General features: G+C 36.6%; 1 protein-coding gene across 1 annotated transcript in view; it reads right to left on the bottom strand.

Moving 5' to 3' along the window:
• Positions 1 to 17798, bottom strand: part of KCNJ3 (potassium inwardly rectifying channel subfamily J member 3) — a 131207-nt gene extending 113409 nt beyond the window's left edge. Inside the window, exons 1-2 of the mRNA XM_054562351.1 lie at positions 16743 to 17798; positions 6386 to 6602 (exon numbers count right to left, since the gene is read on the bottom strand). Coding sequence (XP_054418326.1) covers positions 6386 to 6602; positions 16743 to 17441 — 916 coding nt within the window. The 5' untranslated portion in view covers positions 17442 to 17798. The remainder of the gene's footprint in view (positions 1 to 6385; positions 6603 to 16742) is intronic.
• Positions 17799 to 20156: the final 2358 nt, after the last annotated feature.

Genomic DNA, 20156 nt, shown 5'->3' with positions numbered 1-20156 from the left:
TGACATGAAAGATGTTAACAATATATTCTACAATAAAGCAAGTTATAAAACAGCACATGTGGCACAATAACAATATATCAATACAGTTGCCAAAAGATTAATGATCAATATTTTAAAAGTAGAGTCGTTGAAATTAAGAGTAAAATTTTTATTTTGCATATTTCTCTTTTTCCAATTATGAGCATGTATTTAATAGTCTTTTCATTGTAAAAACAGCTTTGTAAAGTGGGTTTTTAAGAAAAGCACATGGAATAAAGTGTCCAGGGAAGACCAAATAAAATGTGGCAGCTAATGTGCCCTGTGAGAGAAGACAAATGCTATCGTAGGCAGTGAAAATGTATTTATTGCAGACGTAGGAGTCAAGAGTGAGCATCATTGAATGGACGTTACATGAGAAAGAGCAGCCTAATCTTAGGAAGAAATACAAGCCCTTTGATATGGCAGTTATTAGGGGTTTCTGAGCATAAGTATATCATGAAAATAGTGTTGTAAGCAATTTACCAAGCAGTAGTGTGCAACCTGCACGTAAGCAGGCATCTAGAGACAGGATCCACTCCTGAGACAACTGTTGTGATTTAAAAGTACATTATGTGCGCTGAAAGAGGAAGAGTTAATTGAGAGACCTTGCAAACTAAGAGAGAGGAATAGCCAGGTACACTGCTCCTTGGGAGTATTTACTGATACCTTATTTGGAATGCCCTTTTCCTAGGCGTTTTCTTTTCTGTGTTTGGATCAAGTGTTACTTTCCCACTGTAGCTCTCCCTGATTTCCCCACATTTCTAGTCCCTCTTGATTTGCTTTCTTTATTTCCGCAGCATTCATCACTTTCTCACGTTCTGGATGATGCAGTCTTCATTTTGTTGTTCGTTTCGTACATAAGGAATATGTGCACCCAGAGGGCAAAGAAGGTAGACGGAGAGGGAGTGGATAAAAGGGAGTCAAATATATGGTAACTGAAGGAAACTAGAGTTTGGGTGGGGAACATGAAATAGAGGACACAGATGTCGAATCTTATACACCTAAAAATTATACTGTGTTATTAACCAATGTTACCCCAATAAATGTAACTTTAAAAAATTTTTAAAAATATACGTACCCCTATGGGCAGCAATTTTATTTTGTTAATTAATGTATCCCTTATGGTCTAGAATAGTGTGTATCCTGTAATAGATGCTTAATAGGTATTTGTGAAGAGGACACATTGATAGGATATAGAAGAAGTGGTGGTGGAAGGGAAGTCTGGGATAAAATCGCAATCTCATAGAGTCAAACTTTCAAAATGAGGATATAATTTAAAAGTTAGATGACCACTTGGTGTTTGGACAAATTGACTCTGAATTAAAATGTTCTGAAAATGAACAGCAACTATTAATAGAAGACCACAACTGGTGGGAGGGTCCATAGGTAGAGATAAGAAGAAGAGCGGACTTGTGAGTACTTTGTGAATTCATTTTGTTTTTAAAAAGGCAAGTATCTAGATTCTAAGGAAAAGAAGGCAAGGGCACAGATGCAGGAAACACCAGAAAGAGGGGTAGGAAGGAGCAGCAATGCCGTATATAAATTAAAGAGGGAGGGACAACGTGGTGTCTCGGAATCCCAGAACAACCTTGAAAGTAAAGTGACCAATGATGAGATTGCGTATTTTTTTTTCATGCAGAAAGGCCTAGAAATGTGTGAAAGCAAATAGAATCAAGAGGATTTTAAGTATTAGGTATGGTAGGCTTTGGAGCTTGAGTCACAACATAACTAGCTTTAAAAGAGATGGTTGTGGAGAAGAATAAAGATACTCTCCCCCTCAGACACCAAGAAAGAAAAAGAAAACTATGAGAAAAGGATTAATGAGAGTAAAAAAATGTATAAAAATTAAAGTGCTACATTCTTTTGAGAGAATAGGTGGAGAGATGATATGCCAAGTAAGGGGTAGGACAGCTGGGACTAGGGGCACAGAAAGAGAAAAGGTCTAAAATAGCTCCCTTGGTGAAAGAGCCTGGGAGTACAGAAAAGACAATTAAAAAGACTGCCAAATGGCAGCAGAGAGCAGATTGAAGTTTGAAAGCATCCAGTTCTAATGAGCCAAATCTGCAATGCTGTTTGCCTCTAGCAGTGCTCTCTCTTGAGAGAAGAAGCAAAGAGAGCAAGAGTTAGAGGTAACCTGTATTTAGTAATTGGCTGGATGAGCAAATAAGTAAAGGTTATTAATAAAGAGGCAAATCTTGTGTTCCTTGTTGGCAGTGAAAATCCACTCATTTTAAGCAAGGAGGGTAATAATGGATGAGTGTGATCACTGAGGAGTATTTCCAAGGGAGGCGGGAAAGTAATTATTGTGACTCCCGAGCTGAAGACTGAAACTTTCAAGAAAACTAGAAAGCTTCCAATTCCTCAACTCCCCTTGCCCCAGCCCCAACCATTCCTGCTGAGACCACAGGAATGAAAAGAACCAAAAACTAAATGAAATCAGAAGATTCTTGTCAGAGGTGAAGTGAGGAATTATGTGTGTGCATCGTGTACGTTTGTGCACGGGTTTATGAGTGTGTCGGGGATAAGCAGGGATGATGTAGGTATTAGATCAATGCAATAAAAAAGTGGCACTGTCTAAAGTTTTATTCACTTCCAGAACACTGGGGTCATTCATTTTTAAATAAACAGCTTACAAAAACAAAAACAAAACAAACCCAAAACTAATTCTGTGTTGTTGTTTTTTTTTGTTATACAGAGTTTAAGTTTACTAAATTATTACTTTCATATAAATGCAGGCTTTGCTTTCTAATCAAATCTTAACACTTCTTGTTGGTGTGATGCAAACATCATAGTGCAGAGGGGGCACCCCCACCTCTCTGACTTCTCACCCAACTCTGCAAACTTTTCATCTGCCCTCACCACCTCTGCCTTGTTTTAGTTCTTGGAATCAGTCAAGCTAATTCTCGACTCAGGGCCCTTGCACCTGCTTTCACCAGACCTGCCACGTTCTCCCTGAAGATGGGCCCAGGATTTCCTTCTAGACACTCCAGTCTCTGCTTAGGTGTCACCTCCTCAGAGGTAATGTCCCTAATTCTATCAACTTGAAGTAGCCTAGGATGTATTCTTTTTTCCCATCATGTTGTTTTGTTTTGTTTTTTATTCTTAACACATTTTATCTGATAATATCTTGATTTTTTTATGTTGTTATGTAGTCTGCCTCCTCCAATGACAATATAACCTCCAGGAGGAAAGGGATTCTGCCTGTCTTGGTTGCCACTATATCACCAGCATTTCAAATGCGTCTGAGCACACAGTACACATCCAAGTACTTGTCTAAATGAATAAGTAAATCATTAAAAAAGTTTAGTAATTTAATGCTAAATATGATGGACAGTTACACCGAGTAAATATTTATTCACAAGACTGTGTTACAAAAACAAAAGGGGTAAAAATGGTATTATTGCTGTATCAAAATATTCCAAAATATCTTATCTGTCTTTTTCTAAGCAATAAATATTAGGAGAAAGTAAAATTTATTGAAAGGGAACAAACAGAGGAGGAAACATCCTTAAAAATGAGTCTACATAAATTTCAGTAAGATGATAAATGATCAAATGGACATAAAAATGTTTATGTTACTTTTACCAAGCTCAGGGGGGTCTGAAGATATAGACATTTTATAACATTTGAACAGTGTGGGATTTGATTAGCTAGAACAAATATAAAAACAAAATGTCAGATAAATTTTTCATGAAATAATTTATATAAATTGTTTATAAAGTTTTTGCTGTTTGTCTTGCTATACTAGACCTAGAAAACAATTTAGAGGTTATGAGGAAGCAGATTTTAATTTCTTCATAGAAAGGCAATCTCTAAATAAGAAATTCGGTCTCCATTCAAGTTTTCATATTTTCTATGAAAAATATTCTCTGCAAGTTCATTACATTGTTGTTGTTCTGTTTTAAAAGGGAGGCAGAAGGAAATATTAAAATAAAACCTACAGTCTTAACAAATAATTTAATATTACAAAACTTATAATACCTCATGTAAGACATTATACACTAACCGTGATCCTTTGAAATATGAAGACATGTAAGTTACATCAGGAATACATAGGTAACTGTGAAATACAGCCTGCTTCAATATTCCCTTAAGATGTCTATGTACAGGTCAAAAACCAAAATAATTAATAAGGTAACCTCAGACAAATCCAATTTGAGAGGCATTCTACAAAATAACTGGCCTGTACTCTTCGCATATATCAAGGTCAAGAACACAGAGTAAGACTGCAAAACTATTCCATCTTGAGACTAAAAAGACAAGCAAACAAATGATCAGTGTACTCCTTAAATTGATGTTAAACCAGTTATTATTCAAATTACTAGAACAACTAATGACATCTGAATATGGACTGAGAGCTAAGTGGTTAGTAATTGCACCATTGTTAAACTGCATTGTCATTTTTTAGGAGGATGTTCTCATTCTTAAGGAAAAAACAGAAACTAGAGATAAATAGGAAAAATGAATGAATAGATTGGTGGATGGAAATAATAAAGATTTTTGAGGCTGTCAAGTGAAACAAAAACTTTACTCATGTCAGTGACTAGAATAATAAAGAAGCAATTGGTAAGTTATAAGCAGTTGAATCAAGATAGAAGCATATGCTATAAAAAATAAACCAATTAAAATTGTAGCATCTGTTGTTTAAATTCTAACAATATATTATTACATCAATAAATAAGATGACTAAAAATTGTAATTGAAATAAAATATTTTTTTAACTAAAATCCTTTGTAAATTGATTGTATTTTTATCACTATATGGCATTTTAGAAATTCACTATGGTATCATTTAAATTTTAAGTTTAAAAAACTAAATCAAATTTCAGATATAGATTGATGAGTTAAAAATGTACTCACTATTCTTAAAATCTTAATTTTTATTTTTTTAAGATTTTATTTACTTATTTTTAGAGAGAGAAAAAGGGAGAAAGAAAGAGACGGGGAGAAATAGCAATGTGTGAGAGAAACATTGATTGGTTGCCTCTTGCATGCGCCACCCCAACCTGGGACCACACTTGCAACTCAGGCATGTGCCCTAACTGGGAATCAAACCAGCAACCTTTCACTTTACAGGAGGACACTCAACCAACTGAGCCATGCTGGTCAGGGAAAAAATCTTAATTTTTATAATTATCATTATAATTATTATAATAAAATGCTAGAATATGACAAACAGTTTCACAGTGGTTACCATATGATTCTTATTTAAAAAAAGAAAAAAGAAAAGAAGCTTATAGAGATTAAGTATCTGCCCCAAATTTCAAACAGGTGTTATGTTACAGGTGTGGAAAAATTACAATGCCTTCTACCCCTTGCTCCTCAGACAAAGCCATCTACCAAGGTGAGAGATGCTTGATTATGTAAAGTTTCCCACCTAGGTGTGAAGCTTGAATGTTTCCATGTTACTGCCAATGTTACTCTTAATAATACTATAGTTTATATATAATAACTAGCATTTTAAGATTGTTAAAATAATATTGGTTAAAAAGTAGAGAGATAAAATATGACTTGCTTTCTCATTACTTGTAAAAAGGGTAAAACTCCATTGAGATACACATATATACATACATATATGTATATTATTACATTGATATTGTATTATTTGTCTCAGACACCTGTCAGGTTCCAAACTAACTGGACAATGCCTAGACTCCAAACCATATACTCTGATTTATTGCTGCTTCCCTTTTGACAAGAGTAGCAAATTACATTTGAGGCATACCAATGTTATTTTTCATCTTAGCAAATTAACATACGACATGCAGCTATCCCAAAACAGAAAAAGAAGAAAAATAGCCTTTAAATTTTTTTTGGTCAAGGTTCAGCTGGGGAAATCTACTGACCCACTTTGAAATTAAAATGCTGCTTTAGCACATATGCCCACACAGGCATGTGCACGCGCACACACACACACAGGAAATTTTCCACTGAGGTTGCACATAGTAGCATATCAAAGCTCTATCAGCGACAGCCTGAATCACCATCCCCTAGGCAAAAACGTGCATGCTGAGTTCAGGCTGCTCACTAATTATGCTGAATTTACTTTAACCTTAAATCTTTAAAGAAAAATTGTCATTATTGAAAATCCAAGATTGTAATAAAAACATCATAATCATTTTTAAGGAGACATCTCAGTTGCTTTTTTGCAGTTAGTAACCCTTGTTAATATTACATCTGTAATCATCACCACAGCAAATCTTCATATTAAAAATAGTATCAATTTAATATTACAAAGAAATAAGAGGCAAGTCATTGCTTTCATCATTGTGAACTGAGAAATTTAACCCAATTCATGACAAGTATGGTATATATAATATCATGTCATTATGAAATAAACTTGATGGCATATCTATGTTTTTACTCACCAGTTGTTTCCACAATGCCTTCTAGGATGACGACAATCTCGAACTGTTCACTTTGCATGCTTCGCTGGGATAGGTCATAAAAGGGGCTTTTGGCATCGATCACGTGGCAAATCGTGAGGGGGGAAACAAGAAAAAGTTGATCTGCCCCTGTACTAAAACCTACATCCAGTTCAAGTTGATCAAGGGGAAGGAACTCACCCTCAGGTGTCTGCCGAGACTAGACAAGCACACAGAAAAAGAGAAGAAATCACCACTTGTACTGAAAGTTTCAAGGCACTCCAACAGTAATTTACATCATTGCCAACATTCTGCACTATCAATCATCTGAAACAAACTCCAAACAAATCATTATGCAGCTATGTTCTGGCAAATGGGCCGAAATCCCACATAGCTCATGTGAAACATCCATGCATTATTTATAAATATACAACTTACTATAATTACCATTTCCTAACTCATAAGCTTTGGAGAAATGCCTGGTCCAACAATGGCTGTTAGTACAAACTGTGCAACTGAATGTACATGTGCTACTGCTTGACATAAATCTCTGCATGATAACTCATTTCAGGCCAGATTTTTTTCTCACAAAGCAAATAAGCAGGTAATTCTTATGGAGTTTGTTAAAGCTGAAAAAGGTTGGTCATAATTTAAAAAAAAAAACAAGATTTACTTCATTATCACAAAGCAAAACTTAACAAATTATTTTCCAGGACTTTTGAAAAGTAAAAAATATACATAAACTAGAATAGAAAAGTATAGATGCTATCACATTAAATTATGTTATGTATACAACAGTTCACATTAAAAATAAAAAGCACATGCTGTTAGCTTTCAAACTCCTAATAATAAACTGCATTAAAGTTGTTCACTTCTCTATTTTATTAATTTTAAAATAGAGTGCAAAATTAGGCTAAACTGAGGTTTTTAAAATCAAAATGCAATTTCATAATCTACATTGGATAGACTTATGGTTTACTAAAACTTTCATAATGCAGTAGCATTAAGTATCAGTATAAATTACTGTAAACTTAATTGAATATATTGCTTGCATGTTAAACTCTGAAAGAAAATAAATTTAGCTATTTAAAATTAGGAAACCATGAAAGTAAACCTATATTTCTTTTCTATTCATTTTCACTCTCTTTTCTATATCGTTACTTATATGGATCATGTATAAATAAATATTAAAGTTTAATTTATATAATGACGCTGATAAAATAAAGGCTGTGTTAAAAAAGTTGCACACTGAAAAATTTATTTGGTGGGGTAGGGGGGTTGAATAGGGCTTGCAAACATCCAATATGTTTTAACAGGCTCTCTGTAAAGCTAATTCAATATACTAAACAGAATCTGTAACAGGTTTGTCCAATGAAGTGGTAGTTTGAAGACAAAATCCTTACTCTCAGAATTCCAAAAACATACATTGGCTTTTAATGTGGAGTAAATGAGTGTGAAAACACCAAGAAATGTGGTTTTAGCAAGATGTCCTCCATGGCAAAACAGAACCAAGATTTTCAAATGGGTGGGGGACTGATAAGACAGCAATCGCTACAAAGAGTCTCAACAGCAGAATTATTCAATTACAGAGACTACTTTGTAATTAATGATACTCAGAAATTTTAATTGTGTAGAAAGAGATCCAATAAAAACATTGAGACTATTTTTTTCTCTATCCTGTGAATAGTTCATTTTTTTAAAAAAAAGACAAAAAAAATTACTGATAAGAAAGAAAAATCCATAGAAAACCCTAAAAGTTAAAAAGTAAAAACAGCACCTCTACCAATCAATGTTAGATAAAACTAGGTATTTCTAAGCCAATAGAAGTCACCTATGTTTCTAAACCTATCCTCAAATCATTACAATATGGATGAGATCAGTATCTTTCAAACTACACAGTTGCATAATAAGTACTGATTACTGTAACACAGTAATAAGCCAAAATTCAAACAAATATAAATAAAAACAAAAACCTGTGTCATTGTTCTCTCACCGACTAAGAAACAGGTGCTATATGAACACAAGGTGGTATTCTGATGTTTATAGTTAATGAACAATGGACCATTTACTATTTTAAGCTCATCTTTTTCAGTACTTAAATGAAGGTATTCACAAAAATAATCCTTTAAAAATTCAATTTCCCATTTATTTAAAAATCATTTTCCCTAAAGGAGAAATATTTTTCTAATGATTATATATGTACCTCAAAATTAAAGTTCATCTTCCTTTTATATGTACTTGTTATTTACATCTGTGCCTCATTCTAAAAGCTTTCAAGTAAGCAATTAACCTTTCCACTCCTTGATCGTTCAACAACCTATGTAAAGAAGTGCCCTAGAAACAGGCAGCCTATAAGAAGAATGCCAACCTAGAGTATAAAATACTTTGTTTTTAGCAAAGCAGTTCATTCATAGATAGGTAATTTAGACTTAAATATGCATGAACATACTCTGTTCAAACTCCATGTACTTTCTGATATTAAAAAATCTGTGCTATATTCTCAAAATTATACTTAACCCCATCCCCTTCAAAGCTGTATGTGCTTATCCAAGTATTGGTAACTTGACAGCTATACATATTATACACCACTTTGGATAAAGTATAACACTATATCTCTTTGAAATATATTTTTCATGTGTATATATTTTTTAGGTAAGTGAAATTCCCTGCATACTCATTGTAATTATTTCCCAATGGACACTATATAGTTTACCCTTCCTTTAAGTGACTCTGAAATACTACATATATCCACAATTTTATCTCTCAGGTCTTCTTTATTTAGGCCCTCAAATATTTCAACTGCAAATATGCTTACCTCCCTGATTTTTGTTTGCTTCTTTTTCTCTGTAATAGGCTGAGAGCTTATAAATCACTGTAAATTAAATGGGACACTTTTCTATTTATAAGAGCAAAGAATGTGGTTTTAGTGTGGAAGATACTTGAAGTCATGTTATTGTTTCAAGTCTGAGCTCCCGGTTAGAGCAAGATTATGTCATCAATGCTCAACCAAATTCTTATGATGTTCCGGAAACCTACATGTGCCTACACAGTCACAATACATTTTCAGGAGTATACACTTCTACTCTAGGCTTACAAAAAATTTTAATCGAAGTTTCTTTTTTAATTCTGATATAATTTCAGAGTTTTCTGGGGCAAAGGGGTAAAAATGCTCAGTTAGTTTTAAGTCTCTTGATTTTTATAAGGAGAGAGAACGTTTGTTCAAGAAACTGTGATATACATATGTGTAAGGAAAGAGAAAAAGAGGAGTCATGTATGTGCCTTTATAAAATTAAACCATGATCTTTACCTTGAGTTTATAATAAATCAGTAACATTGATATTGTATCAGTTTCTGATACTCTTTAACTATCAATTACCATATTTGCCCAGAAATTTTTATAATAGGCAGAAGAAATTTTAGAAAAAAAATCTAATTTGACCTTTATTATGTTATCTAAAGAATTTTGGTGTAAGATGAAATATTCCATTTATAGAACAATTTGTAGATGGTCCAAATTATCTCTGTTAGCTCTATAAATCTCCTAATTTCAAAGAGAACACAAAACCATACTCATTTTCTAGATAAAAATCTGTAGACAGTCAACAATCATTCAAAACAATTGCTAAAGAAGGAGACTGATGCAGTAAATTATTGAATTTCTAAAGAGTGAATAACTCAAGTTGAGTTCCATTGATGAAATAATCACTTAGAATCATAAAATCACTGAGTGAACAAGAAAGTGTAAAGAGGTGGAAGGAAATTCATGGGAAATTGGTAATTCTTAAAAATTTAGAGCATAATTTGAAAACACTAGAACTGGCAGTGGATTTCATACAACTTTTATTTTCAATTGTATGGAATTTGGGGAAGGCAATAAATATCTTCCCACTACTTGAAAGGCTTTCTGGTTGACTGAATTATAACAAATGCTGGGTGCTAAGAGAAAAATCATAGAAATCTAAAACTTGTTTATCCTCACTGTACAAAATATTCTAATTAGGACATCATGGATTTTTGAAATGATTTTGTACAATTTAGGTTGTGAAAATCATTTCTAAGTTATATTTTCTAAGGAAAATATTGCTATTTAAAAGTAGCTCTTCTATTTATACCCATTTTAAATTGTATGCAAATAAATGTATGTGTAGAATTTAAGACTTGTTCCTCACGTTATAGTCATAGGTAGATGCTAATTTCAAAGAAGCAGTTAATGTCAAATGACTTTGAACTGAGAGTCCAAAAAAGGTCTACAAGATAATTATTTACAATTCTGACTGCAGGTGGAAAGAATTCAAGTCACAGATGCCTAGAAGGGACTATCATGACAGTCCCCTATCATGTACTTTACTTTCATATTTCAAATGGAAAACTATCGAGTACTTGTTCAAAAACACATGCGCACACACACACAGAACTAGGCTGCACATTTAGCACTGCCCTGACATAAGCAGATCTACATTTCTCCAATCTCCTTCTGGGAGGTTTATGAGCAGTTGTCCACACTCATTTAGCAAGAACACACTTCTAGACAATCAATAGCTTTGCTACCTTTCTCTCATCCCTCTAACTTACACTCTGTTCTAATTATAACCACTGTGCTTTTTCCCAGCTCCAAAGGAGGCTCAGGGAATTATGAATAAAGCATTTAATCACTAACATCTGAATCAGGAGATCTACCTCTGTCATATTCTAAGGCTTGATCCACACCCCATCACCTCCCACAAGTCTCCACTGCAAAAAGGCACTGAGGGCCAGTGGTTAGGAAAGGGGAAGAAAGAAAAGGAAATGAGGCACCGTTGGAAAGGGCAACCATTCTTGCCTACCACTTCCCCATGGTTTTCTCAGTGATAATTTCACTCCTCTTCTTTAAGTGTGTGTGTGTGTGTGTGTGTGTGTGTGTGTGTGTTGAATATGTGGTGAAATCATGAGGAAAACACATGGAATGAGGTCAGAGTACTCTCTGGAAGCTCAACTTAGGAAATGAGCCAAAAGGCCGGCACCAGAAAAAGGACGCAAAAATGCCTTGCAATTCAAAGTGGCTCTGATAATGGTTTGGGGTATCAGATCAAAATTAAAGTCTGGTAGAAAAGTGTGTCTATGATAATTTTATTTGGACCATCTACAGTTAAGTTGTACATTTCTTTTGACTCCTTCAGCTTACCGTTCCATCAATATTCAGGTAGAAACAAACTATGACCAACATTAAGTCTAAAATAAAGAATTTTAATGTTAAGCTTCCTATCCCATCAAAATATGTCCACTTTATAGAAAGTACCTCATGAAATGGAATGTAGTTTATGTTGTAATAAATTAAGTGAAACTTTTACAACATTCAAATGAAAGAATAACTTTATAATTCCTTGGAAGTCTTTTACAGAATTTATAATAACTGTGGACAGAATTTGTATCTTACATGCACATTTCCCTCCCACTCACAAACACTTTCAAGTCCATCAAATGCTTTTTCCTGCTTCTCTTTATCATTTCTCTTTACCTACTGCTGTTTATTTCTGGGTCTTTATGTCCCTTATTTCTATTTACACTGCATTCTCCTCAGTACGAACCACCCTGTGCTTTTCAATATTATATTAAAAATAAAGAACAAAAACAAACAAAATGACATATCACTACTATTTTTTAAAGTAATAACAATTATAGATTTTAAAAAGAACACAAGTTCTATATCTATTGGAATTATTGTACTTGGGTCAGAAAGAGCAAAGCTAGACTAAATAGGATTATGCTTTTTTTAATAAAGTTATAACCTATGTAAAAAATTCACCTACAGTATAGGAAATAGCCCCAAGAATTTGGAGCGGCTTAGCTCTAGACTCCTTGAGATTTTTATTAACAGCTCATATGATGTTCAGAAAAATTGTTTTTGTGACAGATATTTATTCGTGGGTTTAATTTTTTTAAGAAGTTAACTAATTATCTCAAGATTAAAACTAAAGTGCAAATTGCCCTAGCTCAGTGAAAAGAGCCAATCATACAAAATAAGGTCGTATAAAGTCAAAAGCATAATTGCATTTAAGTGCAAGTATGGAATGAAGACAAACTAATAAATATATTTTTAAAAATGTAGGAATCATGTGTCCAAATATCAATGTGGTTAAAAGTTTAGCAAAATATTAGGACATATGAAGAGGATGAAGAGTTTATTGGCTTATCAGACAATAATTTTGTTTTATATTGCACCTTTACTTGAGCACATTTATATGAGAAAACCAGATAGCACCCAATTTTGAGTATTCATATAGATTAAGAATTTAAAAAATGAGTACAGAAATAATGCATGTGATACACTAGAAGATGACTGTATACCACTGCTTTTCAATAAGTCAAAGTTAGGGGTTGCACAGCTATTCTCCTAGGAATGAAAGACAAAGACTATCTGCACTAAATAAAAAATATAAAGAAATAAAATTACACTGTCATGAGACAAAATTTATCTTTATCTCTTTGTTTCAAAATAAAGATCCAACAATAGTTGATTTTATGTTTATGTAAAGAAGTATTAACTGAGTGCCTATATGTCATATATATGATGGCTACTGAATGATGTTTGTAAACTCTTGAATACTATATCCAAGAATATTATTTAAATTTTCCCTTAACAAGATGTAAACCTAGGGCAATCAACCTTTAGCATTAGATTTGTAAAAAGTAGTAAGTGAAATTTCCAAATCCTTTATACCCAACAGTAAATTATAAAGTCCAATGTTTCAGCCATTAACTTCAACTTCCTGATCCATGCATTTTTATTAAAACTTTTGACTAGATGATATATTAACTTAACATGACTACCTTGTTAATTAGTCCCTATATTTTAGGTTAAAAAGAAAAAGAAGACAAATAAAGTGAATTTAAAATTCTAGTAAAAAATCAATACGGAGATAAAAGAGGAAAAGTAGACTATTCATCTCAAAAGAGCTGATAAACTTATACATCTTAACGTAAAAAATATCTTCATATTATATTAATTTTTCCTTTTTTTATTTTCTGAAGAGAAATAAGACCAACTACTCCAAACATAATATTGGAAAATCTATATTTGAATATAGAAATAAATTTCAGTATTTGCAAGCTTAGAAGACAGGAGTAGAGTTGAAGTAAAATTTGCTTTCATATGAATGAATAACAATTAAAAACTGTGCAGAAAAGTTATTTTAAAAAACTTCCACCAAAACTTCAAGAATTCAAAAGAAATATGCATGGAAAATTTTATAGTAGCAAGGATTAGAACGTCACATCCATGATCTTAAATCTTCCAAAGAATAGAAAGTGCCTTATACTCATTAAAAAGATATTTTATATTAATATTGAAAAATAAAATTTTATTCAAATGAGGAAACAGCAACATAAAAATGCAGAGTAGGCCAAAAGTAGGTTTACAGTTGTTTGTATTGAAAATGATACAATAATTAATTAATAATACAAGAATAAATTCTGTTTCACATACTGACAGCAGTAAACCTACTTTTGCCCAACCCTGTATAAATTAAATTAAATTAACAGAAATAACATACATAAACTACAATTAGTCCTATTAAATATAATGGCTTTAGGCTCCTTAAAATTCTGAATATTTCTCTGTATTAAGGATACCTGAATCTTATATTTAAAATGTCAAAGAGGGATTTTAGAAGGAAGCCGAATATGTGTAGTGATATTTAATAAGACTGTATAAGACTGATATCAATATAGTATTACTATATGATTTTGGTATAGCTTCTCTTAAAAAATAAAGTTGGCTGTTTTAGGTCACTTCATGTCATTTCCTAACAAAAATAAATGAGAGAAATTTATTAAAAGGAAATCTCCCGCCTAATTTTGCTGAATGTTATCAGTTCCCTAATAAAACATGACTCCTTTCTAATGAAGTCTAAGGAAATGACGTAGGAACTATGAGAATTCATTTTAATTACCAAGGGTACAAGAAAAATGAACTTCAAACAAACTATACTAACCAGCTGGATGCAGAGCTGCAACTAATCAACTCCTTGCTTCACAAAATGTAACATAAGAGAGAATTTCACCATAATTTTATTTAAGCATAAATTAATGCAACATGTCCATCATTTTAACTTCTAGCAATGATAGTTTCCTAAAAATCAAAAGCAAAGTATTTAATAGGAATATTTTACATATTATTTTAATTAGATGTTGTTTTTATCACCTTGTGTTGATATAGCACCTTGATCAAAATTTGCCAACACTATAAATCTTCTATTTTTATTTTTTAATCAGCATATTCCCTCAGGTGTATGTGGTACATGGTCTTATGCATAGAAATCATTATCAATGTTCTAAACCACTGTAGAGACTAAATAATTCAGATTCATTGTACCTGAGGTGGGGACACAGAACAAAAAACAAACAAAAAAACCTGATGCGTAGATTAATTCTGATTATTTCTGGCTTTGTTAAAATAAAACTTAATAAATTCTAAAAACATCTAAACCTATGTTGGCTCAAAAGAATATCTGCTTTCACAAATGAGTTATGTTTGAAAAACCTGAGAATAGTATGTAAAATGATCTTTAAGGTCTAATTTTAAATTTCTAATAGACCAATCAATACGGTAATCTACTCCTTCAATAAGAATCTAAAAGTGACACAGAAACAAGGATTCCTTGACAGAGACTTTTCACTGTATTAATAAAGTGCTTCTATCTTCACAGTAGGCCTAATATAAAGAGAGAGATTACACATCTTGTTCTATTCATAGAAACAAGCACATAAAACAAATACCACTGCAATGAGCATGTCTACAATACAACTGCTTAGCCTGATCCAAACAACTCCTTTAGTTCAAACACTGGGCAAGGACACAATATATGCTAAGTTAAATTCAAAAACTGTATGCAGCTCATTGAAGTTAATTATACAAAATATGATCTATTCAAATTACTTATTTATAGCTACCTTAATGAACATATTCATCAGAATCAGATTGAAAATTTTTCCACTCTGCCATACAAACTTTAGTTTATACAGTGTCTACAGCATAATAAATATGCATATGATGTGGAATGGTAGGACAGCTGAACTGCTTTAATTCTAACAATTTACTAAGCAACATGGTCAAGGGTAATTAGAGTAAGAGCTTATATGTGAATAATGAAAATGACACAAGGGCCAAACTTTTTAAAAGCACATTGGATCACTTTTAACTACAACATAAGTTGAGGCTGTGTAAAACAATATATACTTACAGAGTGGAAACTGACATTTCAAAGGCAAAAACCTCAGCTTATATATTTATCACATTTTCATTTTATTAATGCTCAATTCTGAAACTGGTTCTTTATGAAACATGAGATAAATTTTCAATATTTTCTTTGAAGTTACCTTTTTAAAAATGTATGAACACTTGAAAAATACCTAAGGTAAATCCCTCAAAATCATGAATTGTAAACAACACATAGACAACTGGTCTTATATCTTGTTTCCAGACTCTAGTGGAATGAGGAATTAGGGCGGGCTTCTCTTCTTGTTTGTAGTAGTGCCCTCTAACGACTAGATGAACCTTGCTTTAATAACCACTCTATGTGCAATTTGTTTTAGCATGCACACTGCTGATGGTAGGGAAGCAATCTTCTTTAATGGATGCTGAAAAGCTTCAAGTGAAATCTGTAATTGACAAAGGCTTCATAGAAATAGGCAATTGAGAATAAAATTAAAGAGAGGCTCTACAGGAAAAGCACTCATGCTTTCACAAAATACTTCTCTAGGAAAATATTTAGTAAAAATAAAAAATTTAAAGAACCAGGTGTTGTTTCTCCACTTTATTAACTGTTTCTCAGGTCTGTGTGCTAATTAAAAATATGACAATAGACAGACTTAATGTTATTGGGTGTAAAGGAATAATCCATCTGCTGATATTATTTGGGGGAGAGGGCAATAAACAAAGAAAGAAAAGCCTTACATAAAAGTTGGGGTAGGTTCAGCACCTATTTCTTCAAAATCAAAGGTGCTCAGTTTTAGTATCCCAAATTTATTGAAGTAAAGTACTGACAACAAATCAAAAGAGTTCTAAAGAGCAAAGCAGCAAGGGTAGGGCAGAAAACAGGGCGGACTCATACCCCTCTGGCCTCCAGGAAACACCACCACGCCTTAAGTGTCACTAGTCCAGAAAGTGATACAAGCACAACGGAATGATGCATATAAATCAGAGCTCCAGAGAGAGTGGGAAAATAACAGTACAGTCCACTGTACTTTCTTTGCCCAAGCGCCCAGCTTCGCCCTCCCCAAAGGAAGTTTACCTGTGGCGAAAGGTAAGACTAGGGGGCTGGGGTGGTTCTCAGGCTGGGGGTTTGGCGGTTGCCAGGTGGGGAAGGGGGCGGGTCGCACTTACTTTGAGCAGCTTGCAGCGGATCTGCGCGGAGACCATGTGGCTGTTGCGCAGGTTGCCCACCCGGAACATAAGCGTGAGTTTTCCGTCCCTCATGGAAATCACCGCGTGCTCACTAAACATAAGGGTCTCCGCGCGCTTCTTGGGCTGGGACATCTTGATGAACATGCAGCCAATGAGGAAGGCGTCCACGATGGAGCCGAGGATGGACTGGAAGAGGAAGAGGATAATGCCCTCGGGGCACTTGTCGGTGATGTAGCGGTAGCCATAGCCGATGGTGGCCTCGGTCTCGATGAAGAAGAGGAAGGCAGAGGGGAAGTTATAGACATTGGCCACGCAGGGTGTGTAGTTGCCGACATGGGCTTTGTTTAGGTCGCCCCGAGTGTAGGCGATCACCCACCACATTGACGCCATGAAGAGCCAGGCCACGGTGTAGGTGAGGATGAAGATGAAGAGGTTCCAGCGCCACTTGAGGTCCACCAGGGTGGTGAAGAGGTCCGAGAGGTAGCGACTCGTCTCGCTGCCCAGGTTGCCGTGCTGTACATTGCACCGACCGTTCTTGTCCACGAACCGCTGCCGCTTCTTCTTGGGCACAAGCTGCTGCGGGCCCTGGCCCGGCCCCTGGGGCTGTAAGCCCGAGCCGCTGGACGAGGTGGTTACTACCTGGTAATCGTCCCCAAATTTCCTTCGGAGTGCAGACATAATACGGAGGGGCGAGCCAGATTCAAACGCGAAGTGAAGGCGCAGGAGCCGAGCGCTGCAAACCAGCACCAATAAGAAGGTGGGGGCGGGGGAGAAAGGGGGGACAAAAGCGAGCGCGCCTGGGTTGGGGGGCGCACCCGGCAGGTAGCGGCGGTCTCTGCAGACGCCTCTCCTCCCCTGGGACGGAGGCTTTCCTCCAAGCTGAGTCTTAAAAAGTGTTCTCCCGCGCTCAAGGCTGAAGGGATGCAAAGACCACAAGCGCAATTTTGCCTCCAAGCTTTTCGAGGCTTCTCTTTTCTCCCCCCACCACAGGCATCCCGGGCCACCTCTTGCCTTCCCCCAGACCTACTGACTATCCTGCAGCACTCCCAAACTGACTCTTTTAAAATTAATAGTTGACAAGCGAGTTCCACGCCACCTGCCAACTCGCCGGGCTGCCGAAGCTTCGCTACCTGCTCGGACCAGACCCTCCCCCCTCCCCGCTGCTCCCGGATCGCCCGCCCCCCTCCCCACCCCGGGACGGCTCCTGGCTGCCCCCGGCACTCCCGCCTCCTATCTTTTGGCCAAAATCCCGCCCAAAGGCATGTCTGCCGAGGATTAGTGCAACACCCCCTACCCACGCCCGCTTCAGACTCCAGAGACCTGTCCGCCTGGCGTCCGCCGGCCGCCGAATTTCCGTGGGCGCCACCAGGTCCCTCCAGCGGACCCTCAAGGGCCCCAGGCCGCCCCCGCGCTCAGCGGAGACGCGGCGGTGCAAGAAACCAGAGCACTCACCCCGCGGGAGACGGCGCAGAGGGCTGCAGCGGCAGCTTGGCCTCGCACCCAACGCTCAGGGCTGTTTTCCTCGCCCCCACTTTTCCTGCTGTACCACGATGGGGGCGCCAACGCAGGTCCCTCGAGGTCCGAAATTTCCAGGGGGCACGACGCTGCCCCCACCCGAAGGATCCTGGAGCCCCGGGCACAAATTGATTTGGGCGCGGGAGTTGGGGGGTTCCTTGGCGCCGTGCTTTCCTAGCAAGTGACAGTGGCACTACTGTAAGGGGTTCGAGCCTCTGCCCCTGGTCACTTTCAGGTTTAATAGTAGTGCCACTCCAGTTTTTCCTCTGCTTCACGGTGCTTTCCCTTGCCTCTTTCTTCCTCTGGTTTCTTACTCCCAGTCCGCGCCTCGGTGGCCCAGGTGGAAGACGCCAGGCGGCCGCGGGAGCAACAGAGAGCGGTGTTTGTGCTGGTGCGTGTGATCAGCTGCAGAGCCGCGCTAGCCCCGCCTGTCCCTGCCTTCGCCCGCTGTTCCACCAGCCTGAATTGCACCTCCGCGCCTCAGTTGAGCCTGCAGTGTCTGGCAGCTCAGGAAAAAGAGAGCCCCTCCAGTCACAAGCGACTTTCAGTGGTCTCCCAAAAGCCAACCAACACTTCTTCGCCCTTTTCTGCATTAGGTAGAAAACCCCCAGCAAACAGCAAATGCTGCTCTCTGAAAGCAAAGGAGTACAATGAGTCTCTTTAACTAGGGCTCTCATTTAAATGGATGCCTGGATTTGGGGTACGTCACAGAGACCCCAACTAGCTCCAAGATAAGCATGTTCAGAACTCAAAGCTGCAAGTAGCAAAGGGGGCCTTAGGATGGGAACAGAAAGGAGGGGAGCTTATAGGAAAGCTCATAATCTTTCCTGAAAATGGCTCTATTTAAAAAGGATCAGGATGTCCAGAGTTAACGTATGACTGTAATTGAGGGAAGAAGTCTGGATTTTAATGGCCCAGGCTTGGCGGTTAACTTAATGGAGGGGCAAAGTGCAGAAATAGCTAATATGGTGCCCATGTGTAAATACCAGCTTATTTACCACGCATCATGTTTGTTTTAAAAATGCCATGGTGTCTTGTGGCATATTCATTACATTCATTCCATTCAGTACACTTGTATAAAATTGATTTTGTTGGAAAAATCATCAGATTCTGAGATTATTAAACCAAAAGGCTGCTCTAAGACTCCTAAGCAAAGAAAAATAAGTACATAATCAGTCCACTAATTCTGTTTGCAGGCACTCCCCTCTGCCTCTCTACCCCTAAACTTAGTGCAGGCAAGCCTGTGTCACCTTCTCAGACATAAACCCCAGACTCTTCACTGTCGTTTTAGTTAAAGCAGCTACTCTGAGTTACAGACTCTCCTCCTGCAGGCTGCCTGATAAGAGGTCAGTAACTCTCTGTTATTCCTTAGGATTACATAACAAGGGAAAGTAACACTGGAAAGTGGAAACTGTTCTGGGCCTGGAGTCTAAGACCTGATTTGTGTTCTGGCCCTGCCACTTACAAACTGTGTCACCTTGGGCAAGTAGCTAAGAACTGTGGGCCCCAGTTCTCTTCTCTGAAAAATTGGGAGTTTCAACATATTCCCAAAGTTGGTATGGAAAAAGAGAATGAAGGTGGTTTTGTTAACTACTTTTGCTGCAAGGGATGTTAACTACTGGATTGTAAAAATGAAATAAAGCCAAGAAGGTATTCGAAATGAGTTTTTGGAGCTGGCCCCATCTGGTGAATGCATTGTACGGGTATTGTCCTCTCATCTCTGACTGCTCTCTCCCTAACTCACTATTTCTTTGCCAGGCTGACTTCTTTCAATTTCTGAAACACACGGAAGCATAACCCCCATCTTTTTACCTTTGTGTTATGTTTCCTCTTTCTGGAATGTGCTTTCCCTGCTAATCCATGTTGCTGGCTCCGTCT

The sequence above is a fragment of the Pteronotus mesoamericanus genome, unplaced genomic scaffold (genome assembly GCF_021234165.1).
Source record: "Pteronotus mesoamericanus isolate MK-2021 breed Mesoamerican mustached bat unplaced genomic scaffold, CSHL_Meso_final scaffold_651, whole genome shotgun sequence".
NCBI classification, from domain to species: Eukaryota; Metazoa; Chordata; class Mammalia; order Chiroptera; family Mormoopidae; genus Pteronotus; species Pteronotus mesoamericanus.
The sequence above is the reverse complement of the archived record's forward strand: the minus strand, read 5'-3'. Positions and strand labels throughout refer to the sequence as shown.